The sequence below is a fragment of the Penicillium expansum genome, assembly GCF_000769745.1.
Source record: "Penicillium expansum strain MD-8 chromosome Unknown contig150, whole genome shotgun sequence".
NCBI lineage: Eukaryota > Fungi > Ascomycota > Eurotiomycetes > Eurotiales > Aspergillaceae > Penicillium > Penicillium expansum.
Window position 1 is genome coordinate 119,836 of NW_015971412.1, and position 20,095 is coordinate 139,930.

The following is a 20,095-nucleotide window of genomic DNA, read 5'->3' on the forward strand; positions in this document are numbered from 1 at the left end:
CCCCCCCCCCCCCATCCCCATGTAAAAATGGATTTGTATGACCCTCTCTTAAGGCACTCCCATCCCTCTGTGGATCAGTAAGAACTTCATGGGCCTACATTGTACCATCAAACTTGGAAGTCATCCTCTCATTTTGTGTCAATTTAGTAAGAGAAAATAATCGAGACAAACCAGTCCTTGAGGTATTCTTGATTGAAGAAACTTATTGTCCCTATTCTTTCTCCAAATCTCCAGATTAGTGGGTAACATAATGTGTGTGGTACAGTGACGAAAATATGAAGTATAAGTCAAATTGATGCCTTGTAGCCTGAGAATCCCGGATCATCTGATTTCCGACCTCCGTGAAATGCGGGATGATCGACGTCACAGTGAAGCTGCAGTGATTATCGCGTCAGTCTGAGGTCTGAGGCCACTTCAAAAATAAATGTCGTCTCTATAATTGGATGCTGATTGGATAAGCTTTGATATAGCCCGACTTTCTGAATATCCGAACTTATTTTGGATTCCAAGTCCGAGGAGATATAAATACAAGAAACCTGAATGTGGGGAAATATTGCGATATTTTTGCTTACATCCCACTGCCAATCATCAGTTGCAAATAAGCTTGAAAGCTTGGAAGCCTCTGGTTGATTTGGCTTCAATTGCGGGGTGGCATGATCAACTCGGGAATCGACGTCATTGCTACATTCTGTATCTCACAGAGTCTCGAACTTTCCCAGTTCGTCTCCGCTTTCAACCCTGAACCATCCTTTCACACAAGCCATGGCTGAAGCAGGAATACCACATCCACGACGAATGTCGGCGGATAATCAGATAGTCTCGAAAGCTGATATCTCCTTGAAGGAACGCTTTTTCCGCTACTTCCAGCATGAGATCACCGGTATGTCCCCGTGGATATTCAAATGCCACTTCATTATCAAGCAAATACAATCAAAAAGACCCTTACTAATATCATTGCCATTCCAGATCTGCAACAGGAGATGGATCGTCTTGCGGATACATCTCTTGTAGGTGGTGAACGTGCCGATGCAACAGACCACTGCCTTGCCGGGATCGTGCGGTTATCCAACGAAGTCAAGGATGCAGCGAGCTATATCCCCACCTATGATCAGAGGGTATACGCAGAGGTAAACACTACTCACACTCTATCTTAATAGAGTAGAACTGATATCTCTATAGGCAATCAAAGCTTTGCAGGATCGATTGGGCGAGACCCGTGCAGCATTCGAGCCCCGATCAAAGTTCAGCTTCAAGACCAAGAAAAATAACTCTGCTGTCTCTTTGTCTGACGCTGCCGTAATGGCAATTCAAGGACATCTTAGCATCCCTGGGTACCACTCCCCCGGTGCCTCGTCCATTGATTCGTCCGCAAACCAGACCCCCAACTACCCTTCCACCCCACTGAACGAGCCGGATAAGGAACATCAAGAGCGACCGGAACTTGCACCCACTTCATTCCCTGGTGTCTCGACCGGGGATTTTTCCACGAAGTCCTCGGAGAAGCCTCCTGGTGGGTTTGCGGCCACCGGCATATCCTCTGTGTCGGTCGATGACTATCATAAACTCCACATTATGCTTCCAGCCGCCGGGTCGACATCCACCGTCCCAGTGTCCATTACCTCCCTGGATCGCTGTATCGTTGCCATGTCTATTCCCACTGCCAATGGAAAGCCATATGCTAGTCTGACTGCCAAGGGTATCAACGAAAGCTTATTGATATGCGGTCAAGTCAATGGCCCTGCACACATCACTGGTATTGAGCGTAGCGTGATTGTGGTATCATGCCGCCAATTCCGTATGCACAACTGTAGCGACGTTGATGTCTATCTCAGCTGCTCGAGCAACCCCATCATTGAGGACTGTTCCAATATTCGGTTTGGTCGGATCCCGAAGGCCTATGTCAGTTTTCTCCTCGTTATTTTCCCTTCTCGTCGGCTTTGTACTTACATTCTTTTATCTAGGCCTTGGACCATGACTGTCCCGACCACGAAGACCGTTGGAGCCAGGTCGAAGATTTCAAATGGATTAAGCCGGAGCCTAGTCCAAACTGGAGTCTACTTGACCCCAACGATGCCGTTCCTGAAGAGGTCTGGGCAGAGATTGTTCCCGGCGGGCCGGGATGGTCTCTTGAGGACATCTTGCATGCCGTAAAAGTAATCCAAAATTAGTTTTCCCCGCTTGGTCGATGTCTTGCTTCCTACTTGAATGGACATGTTCCTTCAGAACGCATTCGATTTCAACTGCCATCATGCGCCCACGCGATTGATAACGCCGTTTCTACTTCCAATAATCATACCTTTTACTCTTTTTTCCTAACGCTACCACGATCAATTACGACATTTGCGGTATTTGAATTTCGGGAAGGGCTCAGGCTTAGTTGTGCTACTTCAGTTATGTACCTGTAGTCTTAGCTATGTGCTTGTAGCTATGGACAGAAATATATGAGATTGACGGAGGAGAATATACTGATTTAGCCTAATCTACAATTTACTGGTTGAATGAAACAAGAATACATAGTTGGCCGCTTATGCATCTGTTCTTTTGACGATGCAGGAAGGGTATGGACTTATAGTATTGAAATTTTACATATGATGGCTTTTGTAATCAGAATGTTTGTTGCCCGAGAGGAAAATAATTGGCAAACTACAGAATACAATATAGAATACCTTTCCATGTTCAAGTATGATCGGTCATGTTACTTTTGAGTGATATTCTAGGTCCCTGTTTGCGATTTGGCAAAGTCCAGCTTAACTGTTCCAAGTTGTGGGCACTTTGGGATAATTCTTCGCGTGGTAGCCCAGGTCTTCATAGACTGTTTCATCTCCTAGAGTTCAGGTCAATCTCAGCCTGATTAACAGAGAATCAAGACAGCAGAAACATACCTCTGAGAGCATCAACCCGATGCTCATTTTCGTCTGATAATTTCTCCAATTCCTGACCAGGGTCTTCCTCGTAAGGCTGTTTTTCACCCATAGCAAACGCAGCCTTACCAAGGTCATTCTGCGCCTCGCCGATCATGAGGAATTGAGCATTGGGATAGTCCAGGAACTCGGGCTGCAGAGGCACCCATCGAAGATCTTTGAATTTGTCGAGTACCCTAACGAGAACAATGTTAATATGAGAGTATGATATTCTCTCTACGGGAGACTACTTACGATTGAGGGAATTCTGGGTCTTTTGGTAATTGACCCACTGGTGGACCGGCGAACTTGGGACTCTTCGATTGAACAATCCAACTCCCGCGCGGTTGCAGGCCAAAGTCCTCCTGCACATCACCTAGCTCGGCAGGGATGGTCAGGATATAGGCGAGATGGGATGCCCGCTGTGTGGAGGTGATCGCGTAGACACCTTCCGCGTAAGGTCTGGCTTTTTCGGTATGACGCTCACCTCGGGTGGAAGTCTGGTATGTTTTACCAGCGATGAAACTTTCGTGGAGAGATTGCATAGATTGTCCAGCCTTCTCCACAAATCCCATATCTCGTTCTTTGGGTGAAGTAGGAAATTTCTTTTTTGGAAGCATCATCAAGCGACATGAGGCGTCTTTGTCGACGGGGCCTTGTCCTTCGTCGAAAGTCGCTCCAAGGACGGTTGGACGGAGCACAAAGAAGCTTCGCGCGACGTCGCCCATACTCTGGGGGTCCTCTATATTGACGCGTGGGCGGAAGAAGAAGTAGATGAAGCCTTTTTCGAGGATGTTGGAGGATACCACGTTTTCTCTTTCCTCGGACTTATGAAGACCTCCCTCAATTTCTTGAGGTTTCTCTGGAGGAATTTCGACAGGTTGCTCCTTCGATGGTTCTTCTGCCTTGACGGGTGCTTCCTCTGTCTTCGGCACTGGACTGTCTGCCGATGTACTCGGTACCTGCTCCGCTTTCTCTTCGTCTGGCTTTATGTCCTTCGTTTTCTCCTTTTTAGGCTGTGGAGCTTCTTCGGTTGAGCCTTTCCGCTTTGTTCCTTTGGTAGTCTTGCCAGTCGACTCGGCGGAAGTTGAAATGGCTTGCTTAGCCTTTTGGGCAGCATGGCGTGAGGATGTCCGTGTGGCCATGATAAATAGTGGATTTTCTGAGATGGTGGTAAAAATCAAGACATCTCGATCCAGCGATATGCTTTTAGCCTCTAGGGCTACAATGAGATACACATGACGTCATGTTATACGGGCAAATCCACACACATATTATGCGTGACTTTACTGACAATGACCATCAAAGATGACATTATAAAAGATGTTTTAGTCGATATCCATCTCATCGGCCATGTGCGAGTCGTTCATAGTGTCGTTGCCAGTCAGGTCGATCGATGCTGTCTCGGAACCCGAGCTTTCATTCGCGTTGCCTTCCCGGAAAGCGCCAAATGAGTCTATATCCTGAGCATGCCATTTTGGAAGTTCGCCAAACCTTCGCCTTTTGGGGTAAGGCTCATGCGCTTCGGGTGGATTCTCGGCTGATGCATGTCTTTGTGCGAAGTGCGGATAGTCCTGCTGTGTACCGAGAGTGTTGTTAGCTGGCTTCCTCTTCTGCCCTCTCCTTCGCACCGAAGGCGAAGGAAATGTATTGCTATTAGATCCACCCGGTTGGTAGTCCATGTCATTCAGACGGTCTGTTAAGTCACGCTGCCATCGTTCGAACCGATCTGGGAGACATAGTAGATCTACCCTTGGTACGCTAGTTTGCAACTCATCGTCGGGCTCTTCAATATCATAGGGCTTGACCACTCGAATGTCATCACTTTCGTCGAACAGATCCGTGTCGTGGGTAGGTGTTGAGGGTCCTGAGCCGTCCATACTCTGCTCACTTTCCTCCGGCTGGTGGTCTGCTGCAGCATCAGAGGAAGTAAACCTGGCGAAGTATTCAAAGGGCTGGTCTGGCTTGGCAGGATTCGTGCCATCATCCATTGGGAGGTCTTCCATCCTTTGATATCAAATCTTGAACCTAAACAATATTGACATTCCAGTCCAAGGTCGAGTGTTAGATGTTCAAGTTGCGATCCATAACCAAGCCTCTAAAGAAGTCTAAAGAAGGAACGATGGAGTAAGTTGCATGTATGTGATTAAAGAAATGTATTCTATTAAAAGATCGAGCACAAGAAAGAAACTATTAAAAGCGCAGGAGAATGGAACTCGCAAGAAAGTCATAGTCGTCATAACATCATGGCCTTCCAGATGCTTCTAACGTGGGGGAGATGGGGAAGAGGATATATCTCCACTCGTCGGAGTTGAACTTAGGATGCATAGTCAAAAAAGAGAGAGACCATAATCAATTTCAATTCAGAGTATGAGAATATATCGAGCATTAACATCTCGACCCTGATCTAAAAACAATGTAAAAACAATCTGCGATAAATGTTGTACAAAATAAAGATCGAGACCAGCTCCCCCCTGACCGCTCACCGCCCGGCAGCATGATTGGCCGATGTCATTCGCTTCCACAATAGAGTCCACGTTTAGTTTACTGCTACACCAAACACCAGCACCAAGTGTTTACCTTTCGCTCTTTTCTTTTATTCAGGTGGATGCGGTGGTCGCCTCTGCCTTTTATTGCTCTCTAGTGTGCGGAGCTTGCTACTTTACAGTGCGGCTCCGGCCAAATCTTCAAGATGCAGTCCTCCCCAAACATGCTCACCAAGGTACGCCCCCCTCGGGCATCTTAATGCGCCATCAAACAATGGGACTCAATTGGAGATGCTAATCATTCTCTCCATCGTGCAGTTTGAGTCGAAATCCTCCAGAGCCAAAGGAATCGCATTCCATCCCAAACGGTCAGTCAATCCCGCGGAGGGACACCTAACACCTCAAAACACCCGATCTGACCTTAAAACAGGCCATGGATTCTCGTCTCCCTTCACTCCTCTACCATCCAACTGTGGGACTACCGCATGGGAACTCTTATCGACCGATTCGAAGAACACGATGGCCCGGTTCGCGGCGTTGACTTCCACCCAACCCAGCCCCTGTTTGTGTCGGGAGGTGACGACTACAAGATCAAGGTTTGGAACTACCAGACCCGGAGGTGCTTGTTCACATTGAATGGACACCTGGATTATGTGCGAACAGTTTTCTTCCACCCCGAGCTACCCTGGATTCTGTCTGCGTCCGATGACCAGACCATCAGAATCTGGAACTGGCAAAACCGGTCACTCAGTAAGATGCATTGGAGCTACCTATATTAACATCGACTAATAATTCGACTGTTTTTAGTCTGTACGATGACCGGTCACAACCATTATGTTATGTGCGCTCAGTTCCATCCTACCGAGGATCTAATTGCCTCAGCCTCGTTGGATCAGTCGGTTCGAATTTGGGACATCTCCGGCTTGCGGAAGAAGCACTCGGCCCCAACCTCGATTTCGTTCGAAGACCAAATGGCAAGATCCAACCCAAACCAAGCGGATATGTTTGGAAACACCGATGCCGTCGTTAAGTTTGTGCTGGAAGGTCATGATCGTGGTGTCAACTGGGTGTCATTCCACCCCACATTGCCCTTGCTCGTGTCAGCCGGTGATGACCGGTTGGTTAAGCTTTGGCGGATGAGTGATACCAAGGCTTGGGAAGTCGATACTTGCCGCGGCCACTTCCAAAATGCCAACGCCGCTCTGTTCCACCCACACCAGGACCTCATCCTTTCCGTTGGTGAAGATAAGACGATTCGCGCATGGGACCTTAACAAGCGTACATCCGTTCAGTCTTTTAAGCGCGACCTCGATCGATTCTGGGTTATCGCTGCCCACCCCGAAATGAACCTGTTTGCCGCTGGCCATGACACCGGTGTTATGGTCTTCAAGCTCGAGCGAGAGCGCCCTGCGTCTGCCATCTACCAGAACCAGCTGTTTTATATCACAAAGGACAAGCACGTCAAGTCATATGACTTCAGCAAGAACGTTGAGTCGCCACCAATGCTCTCGTTGCGCAAGCTGGGCTCCCCATGGGTTCCTCCCCGAACCCTCTCTTACAACCCCGCCGAGCGTGCTATTCTGGTTACCACGCCCGCCGATAATGGAACTTATGAACTGATTCATCTCCCAAGAGATGGCACTGGAGCTGTTGAGCCTACAGATGTTAAGCGTGGACAGGCCACTTCGGCAGTTTTCGTCGCCCGCAACCGTTTCGCCGTCTTCAACCCCTCGAGCCAGCAGGTCGATATCAAGGATCTTAGCAATTCCACAACAAAGACAATCAAGCCCCCAGCGGGCACGACTGATATCTACTTTGGTGGCACTGGATGTCTGCTCTTCATCACCCCTACACATGTTACTCTGTTCGACATCCAACAAAAGAAGCAGCTTGCAGAGCTTGCTGTCAGCGGAGTGAAGTATGTGGTGTGGTCTAACGATGGGCTGTACTGTGCCTTGCTCAGCAAACACAATGTCACCATTGTGACCAAGACCCTCGAGCAGATCAGCACCTTGCACGAAACTATTCGCATCAAGAGTGCTACCTGGGATGACGCCGGTGTCCTGCTATACTCCACCCTTAACCATGTGAAGTACTCCCTTCTCAACGGCGACAATGGTATCATCCGCACTCTTGACCAGACCGTATACCTTGTGCGTGTCAAGGGACGCAGCGTCTATGCCCTCGACCGCAATGCCCAGCCACGCGTCTTGGAGATTGACCCGACTGAGTACCGTTTCAAGCTCGCCCTCGTGAAGCGGAATTACGACGAAATGCTTCAGATCATCAAGACCTCGAGTTTGGTTGGCCAGAGCATCATTTCTTATCTGCAGAAGAAGGGTTACCCGGAGATTGCTTTGCAATTCGTGCAAGACCCTCAGACCCGCTTCGACCTTGCCCTTGAATGTGGTAATCTCGAGGTCGCCAATGAAATGGCTCGGGAACTCGACCGCCCCAACTTCTGGAGTAGACTTGGAGCTGAGGCATTGGCTCATGGTAACCACCAAATTGTTGAAATGACTTACCAAAAGCAGCGTAACTTCGACAAGCTCTCTTTCCTCTACCTCTCTACCGGCGACCAGGAGAAGCTTTCTCGTATGGCTAAGATTGCCGAACACCGTGGCGACTTCACCTCTCGTTTCCAAAACGCTATCTATCGCGGCGATGTTGAGGACCGAATCCAGATGTTTAAGGAAGTGGACTTGTGTATGTATTAATCCCGATGGAAATTGTTTCTTCTATGCTAATTTTCCCCAGACCCTCTTGCCTATCTTACTGCCAAGTCACATGGTCTGATTGAAGAGGCCGAGTCCATTTTGGAGGCTGTTGGTCTCACCGAAGATCAAATTGTCCTACCCACACTCGACCAACCTCTGAAGGTTCCTCACCCTATTGCCCCCACTTTCAAGTCCAACTGGCCTGTTAAGGCTGCCGGTCACTCCTCCTTTGAGAAGGCTCTTCTTGGAGAGGTTGGTGCCGCCGATGAGGAGGATGGTGCTGAAGGATTCGAGATTGAGGAAGAGCAACAAGAAGCTGCTATCGCCCGGGAAACCCTGGAGGACGATGAAGAGGAAGTTACCGGATGGGATATGGGTGATGATGTTAATGTCGAGGAAGAGGTCGACTTCGTCAATGTGGACAGCGCTGAAGCTGGTGCGGGTAGTGCTGAGGCCGATTTGTGGGCTCGTAACTCCCCTCTGGCTGCCGATCACGTCGCCGCTGGCTCTTTCGACACTGCGATGCAGCTCTTGAACCGCCAAGTTGGTGCCGTTCAGTTCGCTCCTCTCAAAGCTCGCTTCCTTGAAGTTTACAAGGCTTCTAAGACCTATCTCCCGGCGACTGCTGGTCTACCGCCTTTGGTCAACTATGTGCGCCGGACTGTCGATGAGACCGACTCCAGGAAGATGCTTCCCATCATTCCCCGGGACCTAGAGACGGTTGCCAGTGTTGACCTGCAAGAGGGTTATGCGGCTATGCGGTCCAACAAATTGGAGGATGGTGTGGCAACCTTCAAGCGCATTCTTCACACTGTTCTCGTTAACACCGTTTCATCCGATGCCGATGTGGAGGAGGCAAAGAAGATCATTGCTACTGCTCGGGAATACATTCTCGCCATGTCGATCGAGCTCGAGCGCCGTACTCTCTCCACCGACTCCCCTGAAGGCCTCAAGCGCAGTCTTGAGCTGTCTGCCTACTTCACAATCCCCAAGCTCGAGGTCGCTCACCGTCAACTGGCATTGATGGCCGCCATGAAATTGGCCTTTGCCAACAAGAACTACGGCTCAGCCTTGAGCTTTGCCAACCGGATGCTGGCTAATGGAGGCTCCGCTAAGCTTTTGGAACAGGTAAGACTCCTTCAATTGAATCTTCCACCTGTGATATACCAATACTAACAATGAGAAACAGGCCAAGAAGATCAAAGCTCAATGCGAGCGCAACCCTCAAGACCAGATCGATATTGACTTCGACCCCTTCGCCGAGTTCGATATCTGTGCTGCCTCCTACACTCCTATCTACAGCGGCTCTCCGAGTGTCTCAGACCCCTTCACTGGTGCTAAATACCACCCCCAGTACAAGGGAAGTGTCGACCGGATATCGGATGTTACGGAGATTGGTGCCCCGGCCAGCGGCCTGCGCCTGTTCGTCCCCAGTCAATTCTGATTGCCGCATGACGAAACGTAACGGTTTTCTGCCCTTTTTCTCTTCTTCCTGAAACGAAGTTACAAATGGGTACATTTTCATCTGCACGAGGAGAAGTTGTGTTTGGCGGCGCTTTTCATTTTTTTTCGGCTGGGAGAAAGACAAAACTTCCTGCACACAGTCCCCTTGTCTAGATGTCTTTTTGTATCCAAGATTATAATTGCTTAGCGATCTAGTTTGTATGCGAACATGTTTGTCCAAAACTCTCTTCTAGACAACCCAAAAGGCCGTGTCTCTATTTGCCTGGTATATTATACCCAGTCAGTAGCGATAAAAGTACAATTCATCTTGATTCGCCGAAATATGCATATCTAATGTACAAGGGAGATGTTCAAACCGAAGAGTAGAGAGAAGAGCACTCCAACAAAAGCACCATAAACATACAGCTTAATCACACCGACCATCTTTCCACCCAGTCCGCCATCTCTCCTCCCAAAGTCGACAATCAAACTCCTTTTTCCCAAGCTTCCGATTAACCTCGTTATGCGCCTCGCACATCCACCATCCAAACTCCTTCCGGCTCTCCAGTTTGGGTTGATTCCGTCCACTTGGATGCGCCATCCATGCCTGGAAATCATCCGCACACACCCAGCACGGGTAAAGCTTCGCGAAGAACTTCAAGAACCCGCTCATATTAGCCTGGTGTTCCATGTTTGCCTTTTCGGGGTATGTGGCTGCCATCGAGTGTAGTAGTGTCCATGTTGAGCGGCCTAGTTCATCGACGTCTGGCGGGCAGTCTGGACGAATTTCGCTGGGGGAGGGTGTCGCAGCGGCAGCGAGGGCGGGTGTTGAGGTTGTGATTTTGCTTGTACTCGAGGTAGAGGATGAGGCAGTGTTTGAGTTTGTGTTTTTGAGGTCCGCTTGCTTGGCCAATGCTCGCCATGAGGAGACGGAGGTGCAGGTGCGACAGCTGAGAGGTTGGCATGTTAGCTTGTTCTGTAGATTCAGCTCACAGGGTAGACCGGGTGAGCCGGGTTGCTGCAATTTGTAGATACTTACGGCTTTCCGTCTTTGTCCAGGACTACGCCCTTGGGCAATGGGGCTTTTGAGTCATCGTCTCCGGTGGGCTTGGAGGAGCTTGCGGAGGTCGCGGGGTTTTGCTGGTTGAATATGGACGCCGTGCCTTTGTATTGACTACTGAATTGCTCCGGTGGAACTGACGACATGGTCTCACTTGTAGATATTTGGTTCTGTCGAGTAATTGATGTTTTGTAGTCGTGAAAGTGATTTGGGGTTGATTTCTAATATATTGCGGAGAAGCAGCGTAGACAAGAAAGATATAATAGTGACAGATATTTGGTGCAACCGTCAGGAAAGAAACTCTCAAAAAGGAATATGCAAGCTCCTTGGGGTCAATGAGCTTGAATATGTCCAAAATCCAGAAGTTGAGCTTTCAGAGCGAGAGTCGCAAATGATATACAAGTGAAATGTCACAGCGCCGATCAATCTCGATCCCGCTTTGTCATCCATTTCCGCCGCGCTTCCTCAATCCAGACGCGCCCAGCTTCGCAGTTTGATTGAAATACATAAACGTCTTTCTTCCATTACTTTGCTCTTTTGGTTCTTATTTATCGCTTTATGGTCCGAACATCTGGACCATTTAGGTGAACCCACTCATACACCTATACCCTCTTTCCAATCACCACAGGGCGACATCAACATGCCGCCGAAGTATACAATGTCCGACTCTGAGTCTGAAGCTGAGGTTGACGTGCCCAACACTCCCTCTGACCAGGCTCTTGAGAAGGCCCTTCGCGACCAAGTGGCTACAATCTTCAAGTCGGGAAATATGGAGGAATTGACTGTGAAGCGCGTGCGACTTGCCGCCGAAGAAACACTAGGTCTCACAGCAGGGTACTTTAAGTCTACAGATGACTGGAAAGCGCGGAGTGAGACTATAATCAAGGACGAGGTGGTGAGTCTTTGTTTGCTTCTACAACGCCCCCTCAGGAGCCCCAGAGCAGCTTCAGAGGAAAAGAGACTGATTGCGATGATTTTACAGGAAACACAAGACCAGGCAATACAAAATCCACAATCTCAAGCCTCAGAAATGTCCCTCTCTCCTCCAAAGCCCAAGCCCACTGCCCTTGCGAAGCGAGCAAAAGCCGAGACCGCGTCAAAGCCCAGGAAGCGTCAGAAGACTAGGACACCCGTGTCTGATGAGGAGGAGGAGCTATCAGCCCCGTTGTCCGACGAGAGTGACGAGGTCACAAAGCCTAAGAATCGATCGAAAGCGCCAATAAAAAAGTCATCAGCGAAGAAGGTCTCTGTACAGAAACCCGAGAAAGATATGTTAGATGCACCCGGTTTCTCCGATGAGGAGAGCGACGATGAGGATGTCACAAAGCCCGAGAAACCATCAAAAGCGCCAGTGAAGAAGTTGCCAGCGAAAAAGGGCTCCGTATCAAAACCCACAAATGATGCATCAGACGCTTCCGATGTTCCCGATGACAATTCACATGCCGCCAAAAAGGCCGGAGAGACCAAGGATGATTCCGAAAGCGAGATGTCAGTGGTGCTTGACGAAGAGCCTCAGCCTAAGGTCCCACGCAAGCGGCAGAAAAGTGCCGCGGGAACTGCGACCAAGACGAAGAAAGCTCCAAAAGCCAAGGCTGAGGATACCAGCCCGGACCAGGCTGAAATCAAACGACTGCAAGGATGGCTCATCAAATGCGGGATCCGTAAGCTGTGGGGTAAAGAGCTGGCGCCATATGACACTCCCAAAGCCAAAATCAAGCATCTCAAGGGGATGCTGGAGGATGCCGGAATGACTGGCCGGCCATCTCAAGAGAAGGCCAACCAGATCCGCGAAGAACGGGAGCTGAAGGCGGATCTCGAGCAGATTCAGCAAGGCGCAAAACAATGGGGTGCCAAGAGTGACGACGAGGATGATGAGGATGCAAAGCCTCGGCGTAGGCTGTCTCGGGGACGACAGTCACTTGCATTCTTAGAGAGTGAGGGCGAAGAGACTGATTGATGGATATTATAGGGTTCGTAATGAATGGCTCCGTAATTAATCAGTTCGCTGAACCGGCTGGGTTGCCAGAAAATCGGATCGTGCGTTCATATGTCACTTCGTATTTCGTACTTCGTGCTTCATGATATCCCAATATATGCTAATAGGGGTCTCCATCATCGCCCAGCTTTCGGTCCACTCATGCGCTGAGCAGTCAAGCTGAAGATGGCAACAGAAGAGATGAAGAGGACGAGATTGTAAAACTACACCTGTTAGCATGATCAAATCGGCACGAAGTGGTCCAGTGACATACGGCCTTGCGCGAGTACTCGTTCTCCTCCGCCTCCGTTCTAGCCTCGACAAAGAGGCGTCGCAAGTTAGGGAGGTTAGCCTGCAGATGTGTTAGTCTTGGCAGTTTAGCATTTTGCGAGATGTAGAATAAAGCGTACCATTTACACAGCGATGGTCTGAATTAGAGGGCAAAATAAAGGAGGGAAAGAGAGCTGATGACCGTAGAGCGGGAGAGGTCCAGAAGCCACCATTTGTGGACAACTTTTGATCGTCCGAAACACCCTTTCTCTCTCCTTTCTCCCCCCATTCTTCCTTGAAATCTCTCCACCCCCGGATTGTTCACGTATCTCTTTGTGTTTGCAGACAAAGTGACGAACAATCTCGACACATTCCATTCCCCGACCTCGCGCGACCGTGGAGCTCCCAATCCCCCGCAGTCGCCTAACGCTACTCGATACCCACTCCCATCCCCGATCTCTAAGCGGAGGCACGACCTAGTCGTTGCTGAAGCTTATACATACTCGCCATGGCGATGAACAAGATCCGCGGCGCCTTTGCAGTGCCTCGGAAAGGAGAGACGTTTGAATTGCGAGCTGGACTTGTGTATGCGGCCCCCTCCACCATGCGCTGGTTTCCTCGCCATGGCGAATGACGAATAATATTAACTATTATTATAGTTCCCAGTATGCCTATGAAAGGTATGTTCAGCAGTGAAGCCTTTAGTCCGGCTTGGCAGTGGACGGCGAAGAAGTGGTATCGCTGACAATGTAACAGGAAGGAATCTATTCAGAAGACAATCATGGCCATGACCCTAGGAAAGGATGTTTCAGCCCTGTTCCCAGATGTCCTCAAGAACATTGCTACATCCGATCTTGAGCAGAAGAAATTGGTCTACCTCTATCTCATGTGGGTACTACAGTACAACTGAAGGTGGCTACGTATGCTAATCGGTCGAATCTGACTTTCAGGAACTACGCCAAATCGCACCCTGATCTATGTATTCTCGCCGTGAATACCTTCGTACAAGACTCAGAAGACCCTAACCCACTGATTCGTGCGCTGGCAATCCGAACAATGGGTTGTATTCGGGTAGAGAAGATGGTGGACTACATGGAAGAGCCGCTGCGCAAGACCCTCCGAGACGAATCGCCATATGTCCGTAAGACCGCTGCAATCTGTGTGGCTAAGCTTTTCGATCTGAACCCGGCAATGGCCCTCGAGAACGGATTCTTGGAGACACTCCAGGAGATGATTGGAGACCCCAACCCCATGGTCGTTGCCAATTCCGTGACCGCACTTCAGGAGATTCAGCACACGGCCCCCGAGACACAGGCTTTGCAGATTAATGGAAACACCCTGCGGAAGATGCTGATGGCTTTGAACGAATGCACGGAATGGGGGCGCGTCACTATTCTCTCAACCTTGGCTGAGTATAAGACCTCCGACGTGAAGGAGTCGGAGCATATTTGCGAACGAGTTGCTCCCCAGTTCCAGCATGTTAATGCCGGTGTGGTTCTTGCGGCAGTCAAGGCTGTGTTCTTACATATGAAGAATGTCAGCCCCGACTTGTCGAAGACCTACCTGAAGAAGATGGCTCCGCCATTGGGTATGCCCCCTTACTGCTCTCATTACACTTCTTTTTGCTAACTCTATATAGTTACATTGGTTTCGTCAGAACCCGAAGTGCAATATGTTGCTTTAAGAAATATCGACCTTATCCTGCAGAAGGAGCCTGACATTCTCAACAAAGAACTCCGTGTTTTCTTCTGCAAATACAATGACCCGCAATATGTCAAGTTCCAGAAACTTGAGATCATGGTGCGCATAGCAAACGACCGCAATGTGGACCAGCTCCTCGCCGAATTGAAGGAGTATGCCCTTGAAGTCGATATGGACTTTGTCCGCCGAGCTGTCAGGGCAATCGGCCAGGTTGCTATCAAGATTGAGAGTGCTAGCGAGCGCTGCGTTAACACGTTGTTGGATCTCATCAACACCAAGGTGAACTACGTCGTTCAGGAAGCGATCGTTGTCATCAAGGACATCTTCCGGAAATACCCTGGCTACGAAGGTATTATCCCCACTCTATGCCAGTGCATTGATGAGTTGGATGAGCCCAATGCTAGAGCGGCACTCATCTGGATTGTTGGAGAGTATGCCGAGAAAATTAGCAATGCTGGTGATATCTTGGGTGGCTTTGTGGATGGTTTCAACGAAGAATTCTCTTCGGTTTGTTCTTCCTCCCTGATATATGCTACGATCTTGACTGACCTCTTATCTAGACCCAATTGCAAATCCTCACATCTGTTGTTAAGCTGTTCCTCAAGCGGCCCGAGAAGGCACAGGGCCTAGTCCAACGGGTACTCCAGGCTGCCACATCCGAGAACGACAACCCAGATGTCCGTGACCGAGCATATATCTACTGGCGTCTTCTGTCCAACACTAGCGATTCAAACGCGACAAAGAACATCGTGCTCTCGGACAAGCCCCCTATCGTCACCACCATCCACTCACTGCCACCGGCGCTCCTCGACCAACTCCTTTCCGAATTGTCTACTCTCTCCTCCGTCTACCACAAGCCTCCTGAGCAGTTTGTCGGCCACGGTCGATTCGGCGCCGACGCCGTCATGCGCGCTGCTATCGAGTACGTATTCAATATCCTGCGTTCGCCGAACACGTTGCTAACCAATTATAGGGAACAAATCCAGAACGCGCGCGAGAACCCATTGGCTGCAGCTGCTGCCGCTGCCGCCGGTGGCACCGCAGCCCCTGGGCAGGCACAAAACAACGTCGAGAACCTGCTGGACATCGATTTCGACGGCGGTGCTCCTGCCTCCGCACACACCGAGCCTTCCGGCGGCATGTCCGGTCTAGAGGGTCTGGCTGGCACCCCCATACGGGTAGCCTCCCCTGCAGCTGGCACCCCGACAGCGCAAGGAAGCAACAACCTGGATGATCTCTTGGGCGTGTTCGGAGACTCCGGTGCTCCCCAGCCCTCATCGAGCGGTGCCAACAGCGGTGATCTCATGAACGGATTCTCTGGTCTTGATCTCTCCGGCAATGCGGGTCCTTCCCAAAATAACCAGACCAAGAAATCCAACGACGATATCTTGTCGCTCTTCTAGAGCATTGACATTGATGGTATAGCCAAGTTTGTCTAACCGACCCTACCGGCTGATGTTATATCCAGGTGTGTTCGCACGCGAGAATCTGAACTGAACGAGATAGATTGGTGTTTTCTTTTACTTGTTTAATTTTGCTTGCATCTCTACCTAAACGGACTTCAAAAGGCCTGTACATTTCTGCCTCGAATATCAATTTCTTTTATTGTGATGTTTTTGAACATAAATTAAACAAATGGAAATTCAGCGAAGCCTTGTAGCAGTGTATTAAGGCACGAGAGATATTCATAACCTACATTGTACCTATCGCCTAGCCCTACGTCGGAGAGCTCCCGAGGCCGAACGGCTCAAATGCCGATGAGATGCAAATAAACTTCCGATTTTTCTCGGCCGATGCAAGCCACGGCTCCACAGAAAAAGGAAGAAAGGAAAAAAAAAAGAAAAAATGCCATTGAAATGCCGGATCTCTATGATCTGTATCATACGTAGTCGGATAGTCGGGTTAAATGACTGCTTATAGAGGGACAAAGTAGATGCTAGGTTATCAGCAAAATCAATTTCTCGGAAACACCTACTCCAGCGAGATAACCACCACACACTCTATAGGCCCTTAGAAGTCCAAATCACGAAAAAGGACCCATTGAAGAACGATGCTTACCGATTATTCATCAAATCGAACTTTCCAGCGCTGGGGTGTGTAGAGCTAAGTGGGACTCCTCCGACGTGTCCCGCTTCCAAGATTCGGATACAAATGGGGCAGACCCCCCAGGAAAGAAGTGTACAGTGAACATTTCCCTTAAATCACAAAATGGCGCAAACCGACTACAAATTCGAAGGCTGGATGGGTCTCGACCCTACTTCCGGCGAGGGCAAGATGGTCTGGCAAGAATTCCAGCCGAAAGAGTGGGAGGAAACCGACATTGATATCAAAGTCTCGCACTGCGGTATCTGTGGTTCTGATTTACACACTCTGCGAAGTGGCTGGGTATGTCTTGTGTTTTCTATATTAGCGAGATTTCCACATCGCGGAAAACTCGCTGATATACGCTGTGCAACATCTCCGTAAAGAAAATGAAAAAAATACTAACATTCGCCACAGAGACCCACCGCCTACCCCTGCTGCGTTGGCCACGAGATTGTCGGCACGGCCGTGCGTGTGGGTAGCAAAGTATCCGACATCAAGATCGGTGACCGCGTCGGAGTCGGCGCACAGAGCGAGTCCTGCCTCGGCCGTCAAGGCGACTGCGAGGAGTGCGCCTCAGGCAAGGAGAACTACTGCAGCAAGAAGTTTGTCGGCACATACAACAGCATCCACTACGACGGTAGTAAGTCGTACGGCGGGTATGCGCGGTACAACCGTGTGCCCGGCCACTTTGCTATCAAGATCCCCGATGCTATCTCGTCGGCTGATGCCGCGCCCATGCTGTGCGGCGGCGCTACCCTCTACAGCCCGCTGAAGCACAATAACTGTGGTCCTGGCAAGCGTGTGGGCATCATTGGTGTTGGTGGACTGGGTCACTTTGGCTTGTTGTTCGCTAAGGCTATGGGCGCTGATAAGGTTGTTGCCATCTCGCGGAAGTTGGGGAAGAAGGAGGATTCGCTGAAGATGGGGGCGGATCTTTATATTGCGACTGATGATGAGCCGGAGTGGGCTACGGCTCATGCGAGGTCTTTGGATTTGATTGTCTCGACGGTCTCGTCTACTAAGATGCCTTTTAATGACTACCTGGGTCTGCTGAAGACTGGTGGTTCTTTTGTGCAGGTTGGTCTTCCTGAGGATGGTGGACTCTTTGCTCCTGTTCGAAGCTTGATGCGCCAGATCAGCCTGCAGAGCTCCCTCGTTGGTAGCCCTAACGAGATCCGGGAGATGTTCCAGCTTGTTGCTGATAAGGGAATCCGCCCGTGGGTGGAGGAGATCCCGATGAAGGATGCGAATAAGGCGATTGTGGATATGGAGGATGGAAAGGCCCGCTACAGATATGTGCTGGTCAACGAATAGAAATGTGTAACTAAATGACTAGAAGATGACTCAAATATAGAGATGTGCCCCATGAATGATGTCTGAACAGTGCAGGGATTTGAAAGATAACAAAACTGTATAAACGCGACAGCCAATCAAATCACGCACGTGAAGGCCGTTCTCGGAGGCGCTAATCCATTTTGGGACACTCATATTTCCCCCGCGGTGGGATGAATCATTCCGCCTCTTCTTCTCTACTTCTCTACTTCGGCTTCAAGGAATTTCTGTTGATTCAATTGACTGTTGCACTATGTCACCTACACTCTCACAACAATATCTAAGTACTCGCGGTGCTGAGTACGGGGTGAGTCCAAAAATTACTTTTCTAAATTTCGTCGCAAACAAGTATTAACCCATCTATCTCTCTAGAGAACATTTGAAGATGTTGTTCTCCAAGGCCTGGCCTCGGACGGAGGTCTCTTCATCCCGGAGAAAATTCCCAGCCTCCCTGAATCGTGGGAGACCGAATGGCGCGATCTGAGCTTTGAGGATTTGGCGCTCGAAATCATGTCGCTCTATATCTCTACCGACGAGATTCCTCGTGAAGATCTTAAGAACATTATCAACAAGTCTTACTCGACTTTCCGCCACCCCGAGCGCACTCCTTCTGTCCTCCTCGAAAAGAACCTCTACCTGCTCGAGCTATTCCACGGCCCGACCTTTGCGTTTAAGGATGTTGCGCTCAGCTTCCTCGGAAATCTGTTCGAGTATTTCCTTGTTCGCAAGAACGCAGGAAAGACTGGCAAGGACCGACACCACCTCACCGTTGTCGGTGCTACTAGCGGTGACACTGGTTCCGCTGCTATTTATGGACTTCGCGGCAAGAAGGATGTCTCCGTATTCATCCTCTTCCCCGATGGAGGCCGCGTCTCGCCCATCCAAGAAAAGCAAATGACAACTATCTTGGACCCTAATGTTCACAACCTCACTGTGGCCGGCTCGTTCGATCACTGCCAGGATATCGTCAAAGCGCTCTTCGCCGATGAGGACCTTAACTCCACCCACAACATCGCCGCGGTCAACAGCATTAATATGGCCAGAATCCTGGCCCAGATCACCTACTTCTTCTACTCCTACTTCTCCCTCACCAAGACCGCCTCGTTCAACAAGGATTCCAAGGTTCGCGTTGTCGTCCCGTCCGGCAACTTCGGCGACATCCTCGCCGGTTGGTTCGCCAAGCAGATGGGCCTCTCCATCGACAAACTGGTGATTGCCACCAACGCAAACGATATCCTCGACCGCTTCTTCCGCAGCGAAGGCCACTACACAAAGAAGGCCCTCGACTCTCCCACCGACCACGGCGTGAAGGAAACCCACAGCCCCGCCATGGACATCCTCGTCAGCAGCAACTTCGAGCGTCTCCTCTGGTTCCTCTCCTACCAAACCGCCAACGGCACCGAGGCCGAGCGCCGCAAGCACGCCTGCGAGAGCGTCAGCGGGTGGCTCAACGAGCTTAAGACGAACGGAGGCTTCCAAGTTCCCAGCGCCGTTCTCGAGGCTGCCAAGGTCGATTTCGAGAGTGAGCGCGTCAGCAACGAGGAGACTATCACCATGATCCGCGATATCTACAAGACTTCGTTCCCTAAGGGTCTTGGTGCCGGCTCCGCTAAGAGCTCTAAGACCGGTGGTTACATTCTTGACCCCCACACTGCTGTTGGTGTTGCTGCTACCCGTCGCTCTTTGGCGCGTAACCCCGATGCTACCCATATCTCTCTGTCCACTGCCCACCCGGCTAAGTTTGCTAGCGCTGTTGACCTTGCTCTGCGCTCCGAGGATGGTTATGACTTTACCGAGATCTTGCCCCAGGAGTTCGTTGGCCTGGAGCAGCGTGAGAGTCGGGTTACCCCCGTCGGCGAGAGTGCTGGATGGCAGGGTGTTAAGGAGATTGTTAAGGCTGAGCTCGAACAGGAGTTGCAGGGTCTGCGATAGATTCAGGACCTGGCGTGAGAAACAAAATGCGTCATTGAATACACTGAGCTGGTGAAGTTCAATAGGGAGAAGCACATGCATAGATATTTTGAATACCTTTTTACTGTTTTCTCTCTTTTATCTAAATATATCTCTGTTTTTGTTTATTACACCTGGAATTTGACATAATTCCCCTATTTGATACCTAAGTTCTC

The 20,095-nt window shown here is 50.0% G+C and overlaps 9 protein-coding genes across 9 annotated transcripts; 6 read left to right on the forward strand and 3 right to left on the reverse strand.

Moving 5' to 3' along the window:
* Positions 1-762: 762 nt before the first annotated feature.
* Positions 763-2,168, forward strand: PEX2_048000 (putative tubulin-specific chaperone c; the record flags this gene model as incomplete). The annotated part of the gene is made up of 4 exons (XM_016742075.1): positions 763-880; positions 967-1,127; positions 1,180-1,899; positions 1,962-2,168. 4 exons carry the CDS (start codon positions 763-765, stop codon positions 2,166-2,168), a joined length of 1,206 nt encoding a protein of 401 aa, XP_016595597.1.
* A 579-nt stretch (positions 2,169-2,747) lies between these two features.
* On the reverse strand, positions 2,748-4,045 carry PEX2_048010 (uncharacterized protein; the record flags this gene model as incomplete). The annotated part of the gene is made up of 3 exons (XM_016742076.1): positions 2,748-2,824; positions 2,883-3,097; positions 3,156-4,045. The coding sequence occupies 3 exons, from the start codon at positions 4,043-4,045 to the stop codon at positions 2,748-2,750; spliced, it is 1,182 nt and encodes a 393-aa protein (XP_016595598.1).
* A 183-nt stretch (positions 4,046-4,228) lies between these two features.
* On the reverse strand, positions 4,229-4,906 carry PEX2_048020 (uncharacterized protein; the record flags this gene model as incomplete). Its single annotated transcript, XM_016742077.1, has 1 exon — positions 4,229-4,906. One exon carries the CDS (start codon positions 4,904-4,906, stop codon positions 4,229-4,231), a length of 678 nt encoding a protein of 225 aa, XP_016595599.1.
* A 686-nt stretch (positions 4,907-5,592) lies between these two features.
* On the forward strand, positions 5,593-9,547 carry PEX2_048030 (coatomer subunit alpha; the record flags this gene model as incomplete). The annotated part of the gene is made up of 6 exons (XM_016742078.1): positions 5,593-5,622; positions 5,705-5,754; positions 5,817-6,136; positions 6,194-8,092; positions 8,144-9,231; positions 9,293-9,547. 6 exons carry the CDS (start codon positions 5,593-5,595, stop codon positions 9,545-9,547), a joined length of 3,642 nt encoding a protein of 1,213 aa, XP_016595600.1.
* Positions 9,548-9,973: 426 nt separating this feature from the next.
* On the reverse strand, positions 9,974-10,752 carry PEX2_048040 (flavin-linked sulfhydryl oxidase; the record flags this gene model as incomplete). Its single annotated transcript, XM_016742079.1, has 2 exons — positions 9,974-10,496; positions 10,586-10,752. 2 exons carry the CDS (start codon positions 10,750-10,752, stop codon positions 9,974-9,976), a joined length of 690 nt encoding a protein of 229 aa, XP_016595601.1.
* A 494-nt stretch (positions 10,753-11,246) lies between these two features.
* PEX2_048050 (putative transcriptional regulator) lies at positions 11,247-12,563 on the forward strand (the record flags this gene model as incomplete). Its single annotated transcript, XM_016742080.1, has 2 exons — positions 11,247-11,501; positions 11,589-12,563. The coding sequence occupies 2 exons, from the start codon at positions 11,247-11,249 to the stop codon at positions 12,561-12,563; spliced, it is 1,230 nt and encodes a 409-aa protein (XP_016595602.1).
* Positions 12,564-13,359: 796 nt separating this feature from the next.
* PEX2_048060 (putative AP-1 adaptor complex subunit beta) lies at positions 13,360-15,955 on the forward strand (the record flags this gene model as incomplete). Its single annotated transcript, XM_016742081.1, has 7 exons — positions 13,360-13,436; positions 13,511-13,531; positions 13,608-13,739; positions 13,802-14,439; positions 14,491-15,059; positions 15,113-15,474; positions 15,526-15,955. The coding sequence occupies 7 exons, from the start codon at positions 13,360-13,362 to the stop codon at positions 15,953-15,955; spliced, it is 2,229 nt and encodes a 742-aa protein (XP_016595603.1).
* Positions 15,956-16,760: 805 nt separating this feature from the next.
* Positions 16,761-17,951, forward strand: PEX2_048070 (NAD(P)-dependent alcohol dehydrogenase; the record flags this gene model as incomplete). The annotated part of the gene is made up of 2 exons (XM_016742082.1): positions 16,761-16,937; positions 17,052-17,951. The coding sequence occupies 2 exons, from the start codon at positions 16,761-16,763 to the stop codon at positions 17,949-17,951; spliced, it is 1,077 nt and encodes a 358-aa protein (XP_016595604.1).
* A 271-nt stretch (positions 17,952-18,222) lies between these two features.
* Positions 18,223-19,901, forward strand: PEX2_048080 (threonine synthase THR4; the record flags this gene model as incomplete). The annotated part of the gene is made up of 2 exons (XM_016742083.1): positions 18,223-18,276; positions 18,342-19,901. The coding sequence occupies 2 exons, from the start codon at positions 18,223-18,225 to the stop codon at positions 19,899-19,901; spliced, it is 1,614 nt and encodes a 537-aa protein (XP_016595605.1).
* Between the last annotated feature and the right edge of the window lie 194 nt (positions 19,902-20,095).